The sequence below is a fragment of the Eptatretus burgeri genome, chromosome 15 (assembly GCF_056783735.1).
Source record: "Eptatretus burgeri isolate ZD-2024b chromosome 15, Ebu_testis_v1, whole genome shotgun sequence".
Taxonomy (NCBI): domain Eukaryota; kingdom Metazoa; phylum Chordata; class Myxini; order Myxiniformes; family Myxinidae; genus Eptatretus; species Eptatretus burgeri.
The window spans coordinates 16,824,886-16,846,000 of record NC_140975.1 but is presented as its reverse complement, the minus strand read 5'-3'; the positions used below and the strand labels follow the sequence as shown (position 1 = coordinate 16,846,000).

Below are 21,115 nucleotides of genomic sequence, written 5' to 3'. Positions count from 1 at the left end.
CATTATCAGGGTTTTCACCCGTTAAGCTCGCTAATCCTGTACAATGTAAACGATGCAAACAGGTGGACGTGAGTCACACACCACTAACACCAAAATGTCATTCATTGCCACACCCTGAGTTGCCGAGCCTGCATTTAAATCCAGATCTAGCTCGTAACTTTTCACACGCAGAGCGAGGAAATGTGTGTGCCGTCCCTCGGTGGATGTTGAACTGGACGTCTCGTCTGCCGGCAGTAGTTAGTGGACGTTAAAGATCCAATGGTGTCCTTTGCAAAGAACAGGCAAGTTATTGCCGTCACCCTGAACAAATTACAAACTATCATGTATTACACACAGCTCTATCATGTAGAGAACCTTTCACCACATGGATTAGAATTGTGTGGATTGGCAGGATAGTCGAGTCGAGAGGGATACAAACTCACCTTTCAGCTGTTTAGCCTGACTTCGTAGACCCTCGGTCTTTTGATAAAGCCTACCAGCAGAAATCGATTTCGTAGTTGTTAGACCTGCTGCAAATCAAGTACAAACATTGGCCGATGTACTCACCATCATTTTTTATTATTTTTTTAAAGAGGCTAATACTACTTATGTTCACATTGCATTTAGAGCTTTATATGAGTGCAATCTTAGTTTGAAGAAAATGTTAAAATAGGTCCCAGTTGCTCGAGAACATCGGTTTTTCTCCGTAAGCAGCACAACGGAGAATGAACGAGAAATTTCAATAATATTTTCCCCCTCTTCTCTTTAAGGGACATCTGAGTTGCACTTCAGCGATTGTGGGACTATCCTGTTAGTTTTTAACCCAAGATACCAGCTCCACTTCTTCTTTAACGGTCACAATTATTCCTACATTCTTGTGGGGTTGGCCAGGGGAACCTTTTGAACCAAGTCTTTCATGAGCTGGCTGGCCAAGCCTGATATTTGACGAAGTAGTTCGGGCAGGAGTTTGGAATTTGCCCATGGTGCCGGCGATAGCTCGCCTACTCTTCGCGAACAACCGAGATGTCAGCTCATGCCGATGAAACTAGGACTGGTTGTTAGCTAATACATATTGGACTGGGACCCATTATAGATTTGGTTCACGTTGCATCATTATTGAGGGGTGGCAATGCATGTACCTGCACACTCGAACATGGATTTGTAATTGGTTCAGGGTGCCTGCAATAACTCACCTACTCTTTGTGAAAGACACTGTGGGACCTTTAACGTCCAACGGTTAATGCTGGAAGATGGGACACCTGGCTTAACTTCCACCCGAGGGAGGGAACACTTTGTGATGCCACCTCCTACCCATGAAACACCCAAGATGGAAGTTTATAGCTGGGTCGGAATGCAAACCCAGGCTGGACAGCTCATAAGCAGATGCATATACCTCGAGCATATCAGGGCAGCCCACCGATCCACTAGGACTGGCCATTAAACGTAAACAGATGTGCGATTTTATGCATTTATTCAGGGAAGAACAACGAAATTGAAACATTATACATATGAGGTGTTGGAAATATGATGCTACACCAGACGGACTTTCAAATCTGAATCCAGGTCCAGAAGAGTTCTACATGAGCTAACGTACAAACATAGTTCATGTATAACAAGTAAGACTTGTTTGTTTCTTAATGTCCAAGATGATCTTTTAAAGAAAAAACAAAAGATCATTTTGGCACAAAGTTTAACATAAAAACTTAACCACTAAACTGAAGAAAAAAATCTATTTCATATTTATGAGCAATACCTTCTGCTGCCTCTAATAATATTTCACAAATTAATTCCTAGTCTAATCGAACCACAATCTACCTGTTCCGGAAAGAGTTACGATGAATTATGAACGAGGTGGGAGGCGTTGGCATACTGCCCGAAACGGTCACAGACAGCACATGCAGGTCATTCCATTTGTAGCATCAGGCACGTCCTCACAAAGTTTGGACGAGGAGGTTAAATGAGGATCAAAATGATAACGTGCAAATGTCTAGAGACAACAGGTGTGGGAATTCGTTTAAAGCACAGGACTTGGGAATGCAAAGGTATACGAAAAAGGCATTTTGGGTTTATAAACTTGAGGTTTTGTGACAGCCACCTTCCCACACCAGGGAAATCCAAGTTCAAGGACAAACCATGCAGAGGTTTCATGCTCACAGCCAAATGCACCTGTATGTGAGTAAACTCGTGCAGCAGCACAACCTAGGCCTTTATGAAAACTTTAGCAAAAAACGTTACTGCAAGAACCACCTTCCAACGATAATGGCTTGGGCTGAGTACTGTACCGTACTGCACTACAAAGGGTATAAGTAGTCGGAGTTATGTAACTCGTAATAAGGAAATAAGACAGCAGGAATGCTCACCATTGTTAGGCCTCATATGGAATGAAATCCAATTTACACACCTTTGATTTCCCAATTGCCAAACTGGTTCCAAGGGCATTGTGGGAATGGTCACACTATATTTTGGATAACGTTTATTTATTTATTTTGTTAAAGTGTGTATTTGGGTTTTTTGTTTTTTGCCCAAGCTAGATTGGCAGGAGAGAGGGGTCACATTTCCACTAGAGTATAAAAAACTGCAAAGGAAGAAGGAGGGAGGGGAGGGGGGGGGAAGTCGAATTTCTTCAGGACAGAACCTGAAACCAAGATGGAGAATGAAAAAGAAAATGTTAAAGTCGTCTCAGGATGAAGTACACAAGGAGACTGCGAATGCAGATCATGGAGAGGAGCACGTTCTCTCTCAGCTTCTCTGCTCGGCCAGCGCTGCTGCCTCCTGGGGTGCGAAAGGGGAGGAAAGGCAGTATGTAACCGAGCACCCCCATACATCATTTCCACTGTGCACGGACAACTCGTACAGCTAGAGTACATGCGAGTCCTTAATGAACCAAAATGGGGGGGGTTTTGTATACATGATCTCGGCTCATGGAAGGGCGAGAACAGAGTGGAAGGGGGGAAACACCAATAGCAGAGTAAAAGTGAGAGTGAGATCAAGGGGAGGGAGAGGTCACATGGGGGTGTACAAGGTGCACACAAGTTGAATGAAACAGCAAGAAGAGGAAGGGGAAAGCAGGAATGAAACAAAAGGACTAAACCAACAAACAAACGAAAAGGGGAGAGGGGGACAATCACAATAACATGGAAAAAGGAGTACTTGGAAACAGGGTCATTTGTGGTAGAAGAGATCATGAGTATGGATGGGATAGTGGTGAACAGCTCTTCCGGAGCCCTGGAAGGAAGAATGCAACTGTGGAATGGTGTGATCGGTGCAATGCACGTGCAGTAAACACATTTAAGATAAAATGTCCGGCAGGATGGCGATGAGGTAAGGTCGTGCACTTACCTCGGAGCTCTCAAGCGAGAGTTCCATTCCCGACTAGACTATAAACTAGAATTGGTGTTTTTCAGGCAGTGTGATGCATCAATGGGTATCCCGTCTCTTGGATGGACATCAAGCCGGTGGAACGTTTAAGCGGAACCCAAACGTAAAAAAACAAAAACAAAAAAAAATCATCTGAAAACCATTGAAAATCATTAATCACAGTGTAATTTGAAAGGGAAAAAAAAAATTTTGAATTTTTTTTCCCCAATCACAAAGTGAAAAAGCCCTAAAGTGTTGATTTTTCGATTTTTACCAGTGACATCACACTCAGGACCCACCTTGATCCAAATGGCAACTTACATAGAGAAAGTGCATTTTAAGCTCAGATTCCGATATCGATTCCACCGTCATTAGCAACACTGAAGCTTCTTAGTATCTTGAAACCTATCGGGGCGATTTTATGCCTGCTGTTGGCTTAATGTTTAGGGTGGTGGGCTTGGGATCCTCGGATCCTGAGTTCAAATCCCACTCAGCTGTTGAATTAATACCAGGTGGGGGTTGACTCATCCTGTCATCCTTCCGAGGTCGGCAAAATGAGTGCCAACTTGCTGGTATCCTGTGTCGGAGTGGCGACCCGTCCAGGATTGTGTCCCATAGCCAAGGAGACTGCTTGGGCAGCACCAACGCTCTGCACTCTGCACATGGTATGGTCCCAATAGATGGATGGTGGGATTTTGAAGAAACTATTTCGGACAAACCTCGTCCAATTTCTGGAAAACTTAGGGACTTTCAGCCATTGGTGTAGCATGAAACCATCTTGGTTTGTATTGCTACAACTGCACAGGATGCATCGCCTCGGCATATTTGTAAAAGATCGAAAATTATTCACCGTTTGGGTTAAATCATACCGTGATGCAACCCATAGACAATATGGATACGAGTCGACTCCTTGGTATGTCATGGCTCATCATGAAGAAGAAGATTTCGACTTTTAATCACAAAATTACTTTTAAATGGCAAGTCAGAAAAATTAGCAGAGGTGATCTGAGCATTTGGGTTCCCCTTTAAAGCTTGGATCAGTTAGTGGACGTGTTAAAGATCCCAAAGTGTCCTTCACAAAGAGGAAGCGGGTTATCGCCGGCACTCCGAATAAATGATAAATCCCTGCCCAAATCACCTGCAGTCAAGCTGGGCTTCGCCAGCTGGTTCATGAAAGACTTGGGACCAAAATTTACCAGCCTGACTCCACAAGATGGGAATAACTGGGGCTGTTAAAGCTGTAGTGTACAGTATATGTCCTTCGACATCTAATAAGAGAACTGTTGAAAAAAATTTAACTCGGAGATTAACTTTGAACTGTACAAAACAATAAATAATTTGCCTGCAATACAGTATTTAAAAATTCAAACACTGATTAAATATGACAGACTGTTTATAATACCCAACATCTATCACCATATGGGGGTTGATTGAAAATAAAGGCCAAAGTTTACATGACAGCATCCTAATAAAAGGTTGCGTGTGTGTTGTGCGTGCTGTTCACAAAGCATCACATATTCTCTCTGATGACTCCCCTCCCCCCACCCGCATATATATATATATATATATATATATATATATATATATATATATATATATATATATATATATATATATATATATATATATATATATATATATATATATATATATATATATATATATATATATATATATATATATATATATATATATATATATATATATGTCTGTTGGGTGGTCGCTAGACTACCCTTACTCTCAGGTTTTCCGTCTGTCTGTTTGTTTGTATGTAATGGACAGCTCTGGAGGCCAGAGGAGTCAACCGATTTTGATGAAACTTGACTGGTAGGTTCTTCCAGGATCTAGTTGTATGCTTTTAAGCACCGTTGCTATGGACGCAACCATTGCCGAGCAATGGGACTGAAATTTTTGAAAAATCCGAAAAAAAAAAATCGAAAATCAAAAAATCGGCTTCCGCGCTTTTATGCGCACTATAATCAACCTCTGTCAAAAAATTTCAGCCCGATCCGTCAAAAACTGTATGACTAGTATGCAATTATATTACTATATGATTTCACCCCAACGTTCACGTTGGGATTCCCTAACGAAGGGTTAGGGAATCAAACAAATGATGAATGGAGAGTTGCTCGTCATGTTCCTATACAGAACAACGAACGGCAAAAATGCCATCTGATGTGTTCTCTTATCTACATATTTCAAATTCGCCTTTGTCTAGCGACCACCCATGTCGCCTCCCGGCTTGTCTCTGTCTCTGGAAGGTCATTTGGTCTGGACGGTGGTTATCTCCATATGTGTCTGGGCAGTGGTTATGTCCGGGCGGGATTTTGTCTCCGGGCGTGTCCAGATGGGAGTTTGTCTCCAGACGCGTATGGGTGGGTGTGTGTGTGTGTGTGTGTGTGTTTGTCTCTGGGTGGTATGTTTAGTATGACTGGAAGAAAATGGATTTTTGACATTATGTTGTTTCCATCTTCACTGTTATTGTATGCAGAATCATTGTGATGAGACTGTACGAATCGTAATTGCTCCACCACTCGCTGCCTTCCCTCCCGCCCCCCTCCTCACTCTCCCTCCCTCCTCGCTCTCCCCATCTCACTGTTTCCATCAGCGAAGCGACGGGTGGTATTTGCTCGTAGATAAATAAGACTACTGCAGAACTCAACTGCCGTAACCAGTTTTACTCATGCGGAAATCAGAGACTAGACTGGAGCTTTTCATTTCCGGAATGCAGTGCTCGACGCAACTCTCATTTCCATCTATTATCTGCCACAATATTTCCAATTCTACACCAGATATGATTAATTTAAATCATTTCTTGATCTGAGGCAAACTGCTAAGAAGAAGTTTAAAAAAAAGCCAGCTGTACAGTAAAAAGAGCTGTACATACAGTAGATGTCACGTGGACAAAAGACAACAACTCTGCAACAAAGTATTTGTCACTTTCTCTGCAGTTCTGTTGTCAGGCCATTCACAATACTTGTGGATGTTTGAAACACCTGTTAGCAACTTCTTACCACCATGATAGACATTTTAAATGCCCTTTTGTTTTGGCCCATAGGAGAAGGAAGGCTCCACACCCTCCTCCTCCTCCTCCTCCTCCCATCCCCCCCTCACCCATTCTCCATTTGTTTACCATTTGGCATGCTGTCCATGATGGAATGTCTATAAATCACACACGTGGCAAAATGCACACTGGGGGCCAAAAATGGTACATCAGGATAAATGTCTCCCCAAAGGGACCATCTGGTTATTCCTTGTGCAAATATGGTGGAATTTTTAAATTTTAGACCCCACCCCACCCCCTCCCCCAAAACCACAAGTTTTTTTTTCTTTTACCAAATCAGCATGAAGCCAATGCAGGGTAATGATGCGTGTCGACAAAGTTGTGAACTCCCACCTTTGAATCCGGTGGTGGTTTGAGCCCGAGGAATGTGTACACCATGTGATCTTCTTTCGCTTCAAAGAACGATTCATAATCCTAAGAGGGAGGAGGGGGGGGGGAAGAAAAACGTCATAATTCATTAAATCCAAGAATCTGCCAATTAAACCGGCCAGCAGGATAACTTCGAGGTTTGTGCCCATGGTTGTAATCTCAACACCGCAGTTATAAACTCGTCCTCGTGCTTCGCAGGCAGGACGATTCATCAATGTGCGTGCCGTCCCTCGGATATACGTTACATGGGCCTCCCGTCTGCTGGCATTAGTGGATGTTAAAGATCCCATGATGTTCTTCGCGAAGAGTAGGTGAGCAAACTATGACTTGCATCCTGACCACATTTCTAATTCCTGCCCTAACTTAGTCGAATGTCAGGTTGGGCCAGCATGTTCGTGAAAGACTCGAGCCAAAAATGTTCCCGACCAACCTCACCAGATGGGAATCATTGTTGAAGATCCCACGGAGTCCTGCACAAAGAGAAGACTTGCCATCGCCGGCACCCTGAGCAAATTATAAATTCCTGCCACCTTCGGTCAAATGAAAGACCTGGACAGCGAATTCGTGAAAGACTTGGTCCAAAACAAAAACAAAAAAAAAAAACGTTCCCCGGCCAACCCCACAAGGAGTTGGGAATATATGGGGCAGTTGACTTCGTCATAGTATCTGGCATTCACAAGAAGCCTCAAGCAGCTGGAATACTGTGTGCACACGTTTGCAATGAACGTGGCAAGCAACAGAAGTTGCTCTAAATCTCACCCCACAATACTTCTCCCCGTTGAAGATCTGCGGTGTAAGCAGGTTGCCCGAGGGGGGGTGGTGGTTCGGTGGGACGTGCTCATGCATGTAGTGTCGATCATCCTCGTTCATGGCGATGTCATATTGCTCAAAGTCGATGTGCTGTACGTTTAGAAAGTCAAGCAGCTCTTTCTGCTGCTGCTTTATCTGTCAGGGGTAGGAATGCATTTGGTACAATTATTTTTGCATGTCGAACCTTGTGCTTAAAAAGACTGGTTCAACCCAACTCATATTTGGCAGCAGAGGTCCAATGTGGTGAATCACTCATCCAACTGCTCCTGTCATTCCAATATTGCACAAAACCAAGCATCTAAAGATAATCATAACAAGATTGTAGCAAAATTGAAAGAGACAACTGCATCATGGTTTGTTTTTTTTTTTCTTCCAGACAAGGGTCTAGGCTCATGGAGGAGCTAACTGACAAAAAAAACAGCAGGTCTACAGACTACCAAAGGGCATGGAGATGGAGTTGGGTGCAGGTACACAAGGAGGAATAACATGAGAATGAATAACAATGGCTCAGAGAGAAAAAGAATGGGGGGCGGGGGGGGGTTAGAATCCACGTTTGTCAAAGAGATGGTGGATGTGCACGGGTGAGCACATGAGGTGGCGATGGGTAGCAGAACTGAAAGACTGAAGTGAGGACGAGACAACAGACACAGGAAGAACACTCTACAATCATGAGAATAAAGGGTGAACTTCATGCCGATGTAGTCTGTCTGTCGGGAAATCAGTCTGGACTTTGATATGGTGGAATGCAGACGAGGGTTTCTTGAGGAACCCATGTTGACCTGAGGCGACTTGGGGAGGGCAGAGGTAGTAGAGAGAAGGAGGAGCAAGGCCAAATGTAAGGCTGTATAAAAGATAGTAGAGAGAAGGAAGAGTAAGCAAGGCCAGATGTCTGGTTGTATAAAATAGAGGCCACTCATCCGCCGGCAGTACAACAGGGATATTCCTTGGGAATCCATGTCCGGGCTTGAGGAACTTATTCATGTGAGCAATCAAACTCAACTCCCCCTGAAAATCTTTTATAGGAACAAACATTATTTATCTTCTCATGGCATCGGGAAACCCATCCATCCCTGGGTAGAACGTATAATAGATTGGAAACTACATTGGAAAAGATAAACATTGATAAAGTTTTGTTTCATGGTCAGGTTGGGGGGATGGGGAGGAAGCGACAACTCTCACTCTTACATTCCATTCATCCATGGGGACCAGACTCTATGCAGAGCGTTGGTGCTGCCTAGGCAGTCTCCTGAGCTATTGGGTACAATCCTGGACGGGTCACCACTCCGACGCAGGTTACCAGCAAACTGGTACTCATTTTGCTGACCTCGGAAGGATGACAGGCTGAGTCAACCCCACCTGGTATGAATTCAACAGCCGAGCGGGATTTGAACTCGGGACCCTCGGATCCCAAGCCCGCCATCCGAACATTTAAGTCAACACGAGGCATACTCTTACATGCCTTGTCTGAGACATCATTGCACATCAACATTCAAGGCAAGGACAGTAGAAAATGGATAAACCCCCAAGGAATTTGAATCTCGGATCTTCAGCATCACGAATAGAGTAGCAAGCAGACAAAGCATTGTTTTAAAATGAAAAAAAAAAAAATAGGAGTTAAACAGATGAAGATGTTCCAACAACGGCAACACAACATGTATAGAAATGCACAAACATTCTCAAAGACTGCTCTAAGTCCTCGAGCACAAATCAAGGATTGCAAACCTCCTCCTTTTTGCAACTGCAAAAGAAGAAGTACAAAAGGCATTTCCTCCTGCAAAAGTGCACAGCACAAGAGTCTTGATGAAGAGCCATACAAGGGCAATCCCCACAGCACTACTCGCAGTGACGTCGTAGGGAGCTGCTTTTGGGAAATCCAAATTTCATCTTTGCTCCGGGCTGGCCAGATAACCTAAGAGGTATGCACACTCACATCTGAGCTGTCGAGCCTGGGTTCGAATCTCAGCTGAGCTATAAATTGTCACCTGATGTTTCGCAGGCAGGGGCAAGGCCAAATTTGAGCCGGATGCCCGATAAACTGGGTGTCTCATCTGCCAGGATTAGTTGGTGGGCATTAAAAGATCACATGGTGTCGTTCGCGAAGAGTAGGTGAGCTATCTCCGGCACCCTGAACAAATTACGAATTCCTGTTCCAACCTACTGGGGTACTGCGTCAGCAGCACAGCTTGACACCCCGCAAACCTGTTCCGCACACGAAAAAGACAATTTCTGCTCCATCGAACCGTTTCGCAAATACGTCACGAAATGAATCACCTGGTGGTTGCAACGTCTTTCGACGACTCTCCCACGTTAGTGTGTTCTTCATTTCGTTTCCACACAGCTTCTGGATCCCAAGAGCGAAATGCCAGCACAGGTGGGCAGCTATCTGGCAATTTGCTCCCAACAGTGAGCCTGCCATTCAGCAATGGAGAAACTCAGTGGTTGCCATTAAGAAGACAAACGTCGACGGACTTGGATCCGTCATGGCAGTGAACGCCCAAAAGCCCTTCTGGCTCGGTTTGGTGATAATCGACTTACCCCAGTGGAAAACGGAGTAAAAGCACGCAAGGGAAATCTGGGACGATAATGCCACACGTGCAATAGCATATGGTTCGCGTTACCAAATAACTCTGTGCGTACAAGCACAACAATGATTGCTTACCATGTGCCTGCAAATCTCCCACTTTCATTTTATCTGCAGCCTGCGGATCATGGACGAATCATTGCGAGGAGCATGGCTGTGTCGCCGATGCGGTGCACCCTGTATGTTGGAGTAGGAATTTGTAATTTGTTTAGGGTGACGACGATAGCTCAACTCGTCTTCACAAAGCACATTGTGGGATCTTTAACATCCACAAATGAATACTGGAAGATGGGACACCCAGTTTAACGTCCATCCGAGGGATGGAACACACTTTGATGCGTCACCCTGCATGTGAAACACCAGGATGACAGTTTATAGCTGGATTGGGACTCAAATCCAGGTTAGACAGCTCAAAGTCGAGTGTGTAAAACTCTAGACCATCTTGCCAGCCATTCTCCCACTGGATAATGTCGACCATTAAATCATATTCGGCCTGTACAACTCAGAGATAGATAGGTAGGCTCAGGTGAGTGGTACTCGAACTCCAATCCGAGCATGGACAAGGAAGAGCATCCCTATCCCTCTCCCTTCCACAGATCTTCTAATGTCTCTGTTCCCCACTGTTTTGTCTTTCCACTCCCACCCCTCTTGTCTCATGCCCTCCTTGCTGTGCATTGTGTTCAGCTCTCATATAAGCCTCGACAAGGAAAAGAGATGCCAAATCGATCTGCCATGCAGTGATGGTCAACACATTTACATCCCAACACTACAGCTGCTATCCAGGACTCCAGATGTCTCATGTTACATCAGCCACCTGGGTTGGAAAATGACCAAGCTGCAAAAACAAACCGGCTTGCTCCATCCCAAATGATACAACGGAAAAGTGGCTCGACTCGATTGCAGCAAAACGATAGGATGACGCAAACCGAATGAGAAGTGGATTGCGAAGCGAAAAGCGGGGTTAAGCAATTGGTTCACAATGTCTGTCTACAAGTCAATTTTATGACCGAGGAACAATTTGATTTCAATTGAACGTTGTATTTTGAACACGAATCGGAAAACAAATTTGTAGTTTCGCTGTACTTTGGCTCTGCATTCGTCCCGATCGCACGTGCGCAGGAAGGAGTGGGATAATATTTTTACTCTTGTTTGACTGCCAGGCAGGCAGACAAACAAAATTGAAAATCATTCCAAACACAAAACTTACTGTTTTTAAGGACGTTATTAAGGATGTTATAAAGGACACAAACAACAGGCACGAATAACTAATCCATCCATCAGGACCATTACTCTGTACAGAGCGTCGGTGTTGCCGAAGCAGTCTCTGTGACGTGTTAAATACGGTAATGTAAGAGACACTGGCATCAACAATGGTAAACTTCCAGAATTTTGTTTCTACGGACCTTAAAAATCTTTCTTTTTTTCTCCAATTGAATTATAAAAACTTGAATACTGAAAAAACACAAAACGCCTTTTCAGCACTTTAGAAATCCTTCCGTTTAACAGTATTTGGACAATTTTAAATTATTACGACCAATCAAATGCACCGCTTGCAGAGCCCCGCCCTGTCCTTGATTCTCAAGACCACAATGGGTTCGATGAACTCTCTGGTTGTTATAAAGATATAGTTATTATGACAAATAGAACATTGAAACCCAGCGGTTTATTGCAGTTGTTCAGATTTATACCTAAAAGTGAGTTCTTAACCGAGAGCATCATACAAGCTGCAGACAAAAAAAGAATCAAGTCTCCAAGGTGGAAACACCTTGCAGGTGTGTCAAGCTGCGGATGGAAGTGCACGAAGACGGTCCAAGTGCCGCAACTCAGTGCAGTACATTATAGGGCTCAAGAACTCTGGAAATTGTCAGGCTTGTAGTCACTTGGTGTAAGCCTGGTGTTGGCTCAGTGGTTAGGGTGGTGGCTTGGTATACTAGGGTCCTGAGTTCAAGCCCCATTGGCCACTGAATTAAAATACACCAGGAGGTTGACTCAGCCTGTCATCCTTCCGAGGTCGGCAAAATGAGTACCAGTGTACTGGTAAGGGGGACACTGCATCAGCGGCATAGCCGCATCCCAACCAATGATGCAACCAGCAGCCACAGGCTGCACTTGATAGAGAGAGAGAGACTGAGTCACTTGGTATGCGCAGATAGAGTGCAACAAACGCGAGTGTGCAGATAGTCACGGTTTGACACTTTGTTATTATCTCAAAAGGGAATGAGGGACAGTGAAAGAGCTGGAGATGGAGACATGGATCATCAAACCTGAGTTGAGATCAGCGAGCAAAATGGCTCATGCGGCTGTGAGATCTCGAATCGATATTGATTTGGATAAAAGCTTCCATCGTGAGCACGGAGCGTGAAGATAGATCGATAAAATAAATAAACAATAAATTGGGTAGCATGCAAGGCTGTTGGGGACATCACCAGATACCAACACAAATAGCCAACACCTACCTGCACAATGAATTGTTACTTCCTCAAGGCATGTACAACGAGGTAAGGGAGAGGGGATGGCTGTTCAGTCTGCTTGTACTCATCGCAACTCCCAGAGTTAGATGATGAAGATCCGAAAAAACAAACTTGGCAGTTTGAACAAGCCGCCATGTCAATAACTCGGATAACAATCAAATATTCCCCTCAACCTCAGTGGTGCACAACGTGAGCTGGAGTTCTGTGTCCGTTGTACAAACACAAACCCAGACCGTTTACAGCAAAGGATGCATGTAGTTTATCTCACCAAATATATTTGGATGGCACACCCAACTTTACAGTTAATTATCCTGCCCACCACTCCACCAGCATGTGCATTATGAACGTGCTCTATTGGGACAAATGTGGACAACAATGCTCTACCAGCCTGACATGGAAGGCCCTTACATCTACCCAGGTTAAATCAGAAATACACCTTGACATCGTGCTGCATTGATCTATTAGAAAACAGTTTGAGGACAAGGTTTAAAATATGCAGAGGCCAGGCCAGTGTCAACTTAAAACCTGAAGGAATCACTCTGGGACCTCTTGGAACATCACCTGAGGGCCAGAGTTAACAGAACAGAATTTTAAGTTGCCCTGGAGGAGCAATCGTACGATGTTTTAATGTTTTATGTGACATACCAACATTTGGTACACGAGTCGGTGAGAGCGACACCCTGTTGCGTGTTGAACAGAGCCATTAATTAATAACTCTTCTGCATTCTGAAGTGTCAGCTTTTATTTTTCTTCGCGCGGCGGTTAGCACGCCTTTGTCAACTCTGACTTGATAAAACCTGTCGGAGTTTCCCGCTGATGGGGACCCTGGCCGGCCTCGACTAAAACCAGTATCCCCCTGTTAATCAACAACCATGCACAATAACTCACCACAATACTTTTGATAATGTTGTGTACGAGTTACGCCAAACAAGAAAATCTACACAAAAAAAAAAAATTAAAAAAAGCATGCAACTTGTGGTTTGAAGTAAAAAAAAAAAAAACCAGCGACGGCAGGTTAACTTTCATAAATTTATGCCTCGTGTAACGCAAGATCTATTCGATAAAGCCAGAACGGTCTGTTTGTTTATTCACCAACTCCTCCAGTTTTTTTTGGCCAATCTTGACCAAATTTGGCATGCATACTCGGGGTGGCCCCTATCGAGTATCCTAAGGGGGTCAGTGTCATGATCCCCTGGGGGTGGGGGATGCGTGAAAAAAGGTTCAAATTGCCAGTGAAATGGACACCTGGAGAAATGGTCTCTGAGTAGCCAGGATATTAATGAACGACGTCAAGCAGATGAAGGTCGTCAATGGAATGATGGAACATGAAAGCCTCTTAATTCCATGCAAAAGGAGAAGTTTTAAAATGGAAAAACATGGGTCCAGGCACCACATTTAGTGAACCGAATACAGAATAACTACACCTCGAGGTATGTGTACTTAATTCACCTGGACCATTTATGAAAACAAAACATGCTTGTGATTAGACCCTCCTTCAAATGTAATGCAACCGTCCGTAGTGCATCCCCACCCCAGTCACCCACGTCTACTACTCCGCATCCCGATCTCCCGTCAGCAAACAGGTACATTTGTACACTGTGTCTGTGAGAAGCCTCTTCCTTGATTCTTATACAATTCCATACCGCTGGACCAATTGCCTCGAAATTTGCTCCACCGCATTGTCGTCATACCCACGAGGTCAACGTCACAATAAACAAACAAATAATTGCAATTGTTGATCAAATCAATGTTAAAATAACAAAACAATCATGCTGCTCTGGCCAATCGAGCATTCCGTCGGCAGGGATAGGGTCAGAGGTTAGCTTTGAAATTGAAATTAATATACAAAGGATCCACAATACTACAAAGAGTGTTCGTCTTCGCACAATCCTGTTTGACCTCATACAAAGAAATGAGGCCGTTTGGCCCGTCGTTGCCATGGTGCACTCCTGGGTTATTTCTCGTTGCAGTTTCAAACATCAATCTTCTTGATGGCTTACTGAAGTCTAAGTAACCCGATCTTGATCAGGTGACCAAACCGGTTTAGTTATGCAAGTAATAGTCAGTGAGTTACGTTAGGTGAGATATAATAGCCCCATTCTTTATCAGTCTTCCAAATGAATCCATTATTCCGATGTATCCCGTTACATTTTGTGCACAACTCAGTGTCCCACCGTCGGTCCCTCATCAAAGGGAAAACGAGCAAGTTAGAGCATTACGAGTCATTCAATACACTTCAACTTTTTTGTCACTTGTCAAAGTCCGATTCAAAAAAAAAAAAAAAAAAAAAAAAAAGAAGTCTTCGCTCGTTCAGCCAAAGCTAAAACGTAAAAGAGTTGTGCGGGGTTGCCAACTCGATCGGTATGTTTGTGCTGCACTAAAAACAACGAACGGTGTTCCACGAACCGTCTTCGTTGCTTATGCATCGTGCCATGGACCATCTTTTGGTTTTATTGCCAAACACGCAATAAAGAACACATTTGCATGTCTCAGGAGTGATCTTACCATTGAACAAGTCTGAGCGATGCATTGCGTCAACTACAAAACAACTACAAAACAACGCAGCTCAGCGAAAGCAAGAACGATGGTCCAAAACAAGTTCACTCGTGCAGGCTCCATATTCACTCTGTAACTTGTGTAAATATGTGCATACAAAAGCTATAAATCGGGAATAAATATTGTTCCAAGGGCTCAGGTATCAAATGATCTGTCGGCAATTCGGCTTCGATTCATTGAAGTCGTAGTCTTGGTGCCGTATTCGAATCACTCAACCCAATCATTGCTCCAAACAAACCGACTCAGCACCATGTTTTGCAATGACACAATGGGTTTCAGTAAAAAGCCAGGAGCGGTTTTAAATAAGAGGAAGAAATGGTGGCCGAATCGATCGACTTTAGAACTGGTGATCTGGCATCATGCACCCCTCCTCGACGCCATTATCGGTACACTTTCAAACGACTCCTGGACATCTCTCTCGAACACCTTGAAAATGACGACGTTGTGTCAAACGATTCTTCACTTCCGTAGTAAACAAGTGGCAGCTGCTTCCCTTTTTGCCCAATCGACGGCACAAGGAGAAGTTGGTTTGACACCTGTAATATGACATTCAACGAAGCCAAGTTTCATATCCTTAGCCTGTCACTCAGGAAAGCTCTCCCAGGAGCTACCACCTGTCTCAACCTCGTATTTTCCTCTGGAAGCAACAAACCTATTCCCAGTCCTGAGCAGACATTTCCAAGATGCTGACTAGGTATACTCCACCTCACAAACACCTTCCATCCATCCATTGGGACCACGCACTGTGCAGAGCGTTGGTGCTGCTTAAGCAGTCTCCTTGGCTGTTGGGTACAAACCTGGACGGGTCGCCACTCCGACACAGTATCCCAGCAAGCTGGCACTCATTTTGCCGACCTCAAAAGGATGACAGGCAGAGTCAACCCCACCTGGTAATAATTCATTATACAATGATGTGATGGAGCATTACTCTACACTGTGGGCCATGACTCCTGCATCTGGATAAGATGGAGGCTAAAGTTCTGACTTCGACCCCCCCCATCCACTTCTCCTCAGCAAGTCACACATATCTACAAATCCACCACTTACTCCAGACCTTCACTCTTTTGAAGGCCATGACCTTGACAAATTCAAATATCCATCATATAGCTCAGACAAGGCCCATCCATTTGTCTCACGATGCTTCAACTACAACTAACGTAGCATGCATGCAATATGCAATACTGTGGCAAATCTAATCCATCCCTTCTTTCCCTTCCAACGCGTATAGATCTCAACACACGATGCAAAATGACCATCACCACATTTGCATTAATGGTCGACACCAACAAGTGGTTGTTGCTCTTCAGAAGATGCGAGTCAGAAGACTGGATTAGAGAGGACAAACCTTCTTGCCAAGACCCTATGTGAGAAAAATGAGGCGACAGGTCTGAAATACCAGAGCAGTTGAAAACCTTGAAAATATCTTTCACTCGGCTGTCGAGACAGACAAATCTGCTACTGCCTGCATTCCACAACTCGAGAATGTTTATGTCCACAGTCAAAGCTGGCTTTGCTCAAACTACAATTCTTCTTTTCCCAGATGCAGATAACCACATGCTTCCTCAACAACCCACGGCCCGAGTTTCACCACGTCGAATTACCCAGTTTGGCGTTTCCTCTGCACAGAAAGCAGGATCAATTTAACCAACTTGGTCACGCGCTTCGTCTACTCGACCGACTGTGCTTATAATACGCGAGGGAAGCAAAATGCATTCACCCTTTTCTGGCATTGTTTGTTTATTTATTTATTTATTTCCCATCATTGATTGCCCTTCCTTTGCGACTTGAGCATCCCTGCATTCACGTTATATTAATTTTTCCTTTTCCATCCAAATCTTGCTGATATGAAGCTTTCCGATGAAAACTGTGCTGCCCAAGACAAGACCAAGGTCCGCCAGGGTGCACATTCTTTCAATAACCCCCACCTGGTCAAACCCCCAAAATCCAACACACCACCACTCCTGTGTTCCTCTTTTCTCCCTTGGTTTGCGAAACTGCCTTCCGGAACGTTCGATCGCACTGTACTACGACTACTACTACTACCACCACCTCTTTCTCTCGCTCTCTCTCGACAGGGCTTCACGCAAGGATGCACCCCCCTCCCCCCCCCCATCTCATTTCATCTCCCAACCCTACGAGCACACTCCTCTACCCAAAATGAGTGTGCTTCCTCCCCTCCTCCTCCTCCTGTTCATGTCCCACTACCCCAGTCATTACACTACCTTTTTGGGGTTGTTGGTTTTTTTGGTTTTTTTTTTTAACCAAACGTTGTCTCCCTCTTCCACAAGCCGAGTACAAATCCACATGACCACTGCACACCACCCCTTCTGGGTGCTGGCGCAGGGTAAATCCCGATGGAGATCATTCCCACAATAACGTCTTTCTACCGGAGTCCCGCCATCATCTCATTTTTCAATCATTCTCGACGAAGTGATGAATCATAGCCACACACAACTTCCCCATTTGTAACACTCGCCTTCACAAAGGTCTTGCATTTTGTCCAACCCGCAAGTTTTGCAACCCACGCACTTAAAAAAATATTTTAACCACAGGCTGAACACATACTTAGTCTCTACCTGTAAGATCAATACACCGTCAGGCTGGAGTTTTTAGGCAAATGCTGCCGTTACAGGTGATCCATTGCTCGTGGTGACCGATTTACCTCCACCACCAAAAGGTGGACGGAGGTCATGTTTTCACAGCCGTTTGTCTGTCTGTCTGTGAACACGATATCTCAGAAAGTTATGGACGGATTCGGACGAAACTTGGTGCAGAGGTTCGGTGTGTGACGAGGAAGAACAGATTCGATTTTGGTGAAGATCCGAATCCAGATCCAGCCTGTCAGTGGGATTTACCTGGCGGAGGTACGTGCTCCACCGAGCGCCGTTCTAGTTTCTCGAGACATCATTGTATCATCCGGTTGAGCCTGGTGTTGGCTCAGTGGTTCGGGTGGTGGCTTGGGATCCTCCGGTCCTGAGTAGTGGTTAGGGTGGTGGCTTGGGATCCTAGGGTCCTGAGTAGTGGCTAGGGATCCTAGGGTCCTGAGTAGTGGTTAGGGTGGTGGCTTTGGATCCTAGGGTCCTGAGTAGTGGCTAGGGATCCTAGGGTCCTGAGTAGTGGTTAGGGTGGTGGCTTTGGATCCTAGGGTCCTGAGTAGTGGCTAGGGATCCTAGGGTCCTGAGTAGTGGTTAGGGTGGTGGCTTTGGATCCTAGGGTCCTGAGTAGTGGTTAGGGTGGTGGCTTGGGATCCTCGGGTCCTGAGTAGTGGTTAGGGTGGTGGCTTGGGATCCTAGGGTCCTGAGTAGTGGCTAGGGTGGTGGCTTGGGATCCTAGGGTCCTGAGTAGTGGTTAGGGTGGTGGCTTTGGATCCTAGGGTCCTGAGTAGTGGTTAGGGTGGTGGCTTGGGATCCTCGGGTCCTGAGTAGTGGTTAGGGTGGTGGCTTGGGATCCTAGGGTCCTGAGTAGTGGTTAGGGTGGTGGCTTTGGATCCTAGGGTCCTGAGTAGTGGTTAGGGTGGTGGCTTGGGATCCTAGGGTCCTGAGTAGTGGCTAGGGTGGTGGCTTGGGATCCTAGGGTCCTGAGTAGTGGTTAGGGTGGTGGCTTGGGATCCAGGGTCCTGAGTAGTGGCAAGGGTGGTGGCTTGGGATCCTAGGGTCCTGAGTAGTGGTTAGGGTGGTGGCTTGGGATCCTAGGGTCCTGAGTAGTGGTTAGGGTGGTGGCTTTGGATCCTAGGGTCCTGAGTAGTGGTTAGGGTGGTGGCTTGGGATCCTAGGGTCCTGAGTAGTGGCTAGGGTGGTGGCTTGGGATCCTAGGGTCCTGAGTAGTGGTTAGGGTGGTGGCTTTGGATCCTAGGGTCCTGAGTAGTGGTTAGGGTGGTGGCTTGGGATCCTAGGGTCCTGAGTAGTGGCTAGGGTGGTGGCTTGGGATCCTAGGGTCCTCAGTAGTGGTTAGGGTGGTGGCTTGGGATCCAGGGTCCTGAGTAGTGGCTAGGGTGGTGGCTTGGGATCCTCGGGTCCTGAGTAGTGGTTAGGGTGGTGGCTTGGGATCCTAGGGTCCTGAGTAGTGGTTAGGGTGGTGGCTTTGGATCCTAGGGTCCTGAGTAGTGGTTAGGGTGGTGGCTTGGGATCCTAGGGTCCTGAGTAGTGGTTAGGGTGGTGGCTTGGGATCCTCGGGTCCTGAGTTCGAGCCCCGTCGGCCGCTGAATTAATACACCAGGGGGTTGACTCAGCCTGTCATCCTTCCGAGGTCGGCGAAATGAGTACCGGTTCCAGTGTGTGTACTGGTAGAGGGGCACTGCATCAGCGACACAGTTGCGCTTCAAGAAATGATAGCTACCCCAGCAGCTAAGCTGCCATACGACCACCACCACCATCATCATCCAGTTATTGTGCAACGTCACAAAAATCGACCCAGAGCCGCCACAATCAATAGTAAACAGGTTCATTGATGAATCGTGTGCCCTCCACCAAGATCGCCGGTTGCCATGACTCTGAAAGTCCGGGCTTCTTGAACCGTCACGTGACAGACACCTCGAGGCAACGTTGCAAAAACAAAAGTTCGCTTGCAACACACGAATCAGCAGCAATTCCAATCCTGCAACAGGGAGACCTTGCCAACAGGTCATCCATATTGTTATCATGATCCTTCGTGGGCCCAGAAACCTGAATAATGACGCTCAATGAGACAAACAAAAAAAAAAGAAAAAAGACAAAGGATTACGCTTGCGCTCATTCCTGTCCACGTGGCGTCACGATCTACGTCATTTCTCTTCACGTCGACATATATATACCACGCATTCAATGTCAGGATTAAAACACACGTGTCCGATTTAGCATCGCCGACACAATTATATATATATATACATACATTAAATTTACACTAAACATACACCGCCTAAATTGCTCTCACGATATTTACGAATTAATCGCACGAACAAAGTAACGAGAAGTAAAACTTGAACGTAAGAGAGACGAAAGAGGATTATTTAATTCCCGGAACAAAGGGCAGTCGTTGAGGACTCCACCTTACAGAACGTTTTCCAGACGTCGAGGTGATGAAAACTTTGATCACCATCTCTGCAATCCTTCGTGGGCCCAATCCTTCTCTGCTTTCGACCGATTTATTCCCGCGTCCAAGAGTTCGCGCTTTCAGATACTCGACGAACCGATTGAATTCCCCTCGCGCACACACGGTTCTGATTGCGAGCAGGGGCGTTTCCAAATGGACACCACCCCAGCGCCGTGACGCACACACGCCACGCCCCCAAAATTTGAATGATTGCGAGCAGGGGCGTTTCCAAATGGACGCCACGCCCAGCGCCGTGACGCACTCACGCCACGCCCCCAAAATTTGAACGATTGCGAGCAGGGGCGTTTCCAAATGGACGCCACGCCCAGCGCCGTGACGCACGCACGCCACGCCCCCAAAATCTGAATGATTGCGAGCAGGGGCGTTTCCAAATGGACGCCACGCCCAGCGCCGTGACGCACGCACGCCACGCCCCCTAAATTCGAACAACAGGTGTCTCTCCACGAACCAAGGTAATTGTAAAGGTAATTTTTTTTCTGTTTGAGGACGGCCCGATCGTGGTACGTTTGGCTGCTGTGCATTTGATCCGCGTTTAACGAGGCACTTGTGGATAGTAATCACGATATATGGAGGGAGGCATTGAGCATTTTAGTCTCTGTGTCCCGCTTTTTGGTAAAAATAGGAGAACGTTTGCTTTAATTACGAGGCACAATTTCAAATGTTACCAATTAGGTTCATATTGTTGTGGGGCCGGGTATCGGCGGCGAGCACGACCGCTAGGGGGAGCAGTAGAGTCGGCTCCACCGAACACATCGGAATTTAGGTCGTGACCCTCGGATAAGTCCAAAAGGCACGGGTCCCTTAAAGGACCATGAATCGCCAATAATATGACCGCGTGGG

The 21,115-nt window shown here is 45.7% G+C and overlaps 1 protein-coding gene across 1 annotated transcript; it reads right to left on the bottom strand.

The window, feature by feature from the left end:
• Window positions 1-1,433: 1,433 nt before the first annotated feature.
• Window positions 1,434-20,473, bottom strand: LOC147011635 (SH3 domain-binding glutamic acid-rich-like protein 2). The gene is made up of 4 exons (XM_085855992.1): window positions 20,216-20,473; window positions 7,529-7,714; window positions 6,734-6,814; window positions 1,434-2,751 (listed from the first exon to the last, which is right to left on the bottom strand). Exons 1-4 carry the CDS (start codon window positions 20,258-20,260, stop codon window positions 2,719-2,721), a joined length of 345 nt encoding a protein of 114 aa, XP_085712118.1. The 5' UTR covers window positions 20,261-20,473; the 3' UTR covers window positions 1,434-2,718.
• Window positions 20,474-21,115: the final 642 nt, after the last annotated feature.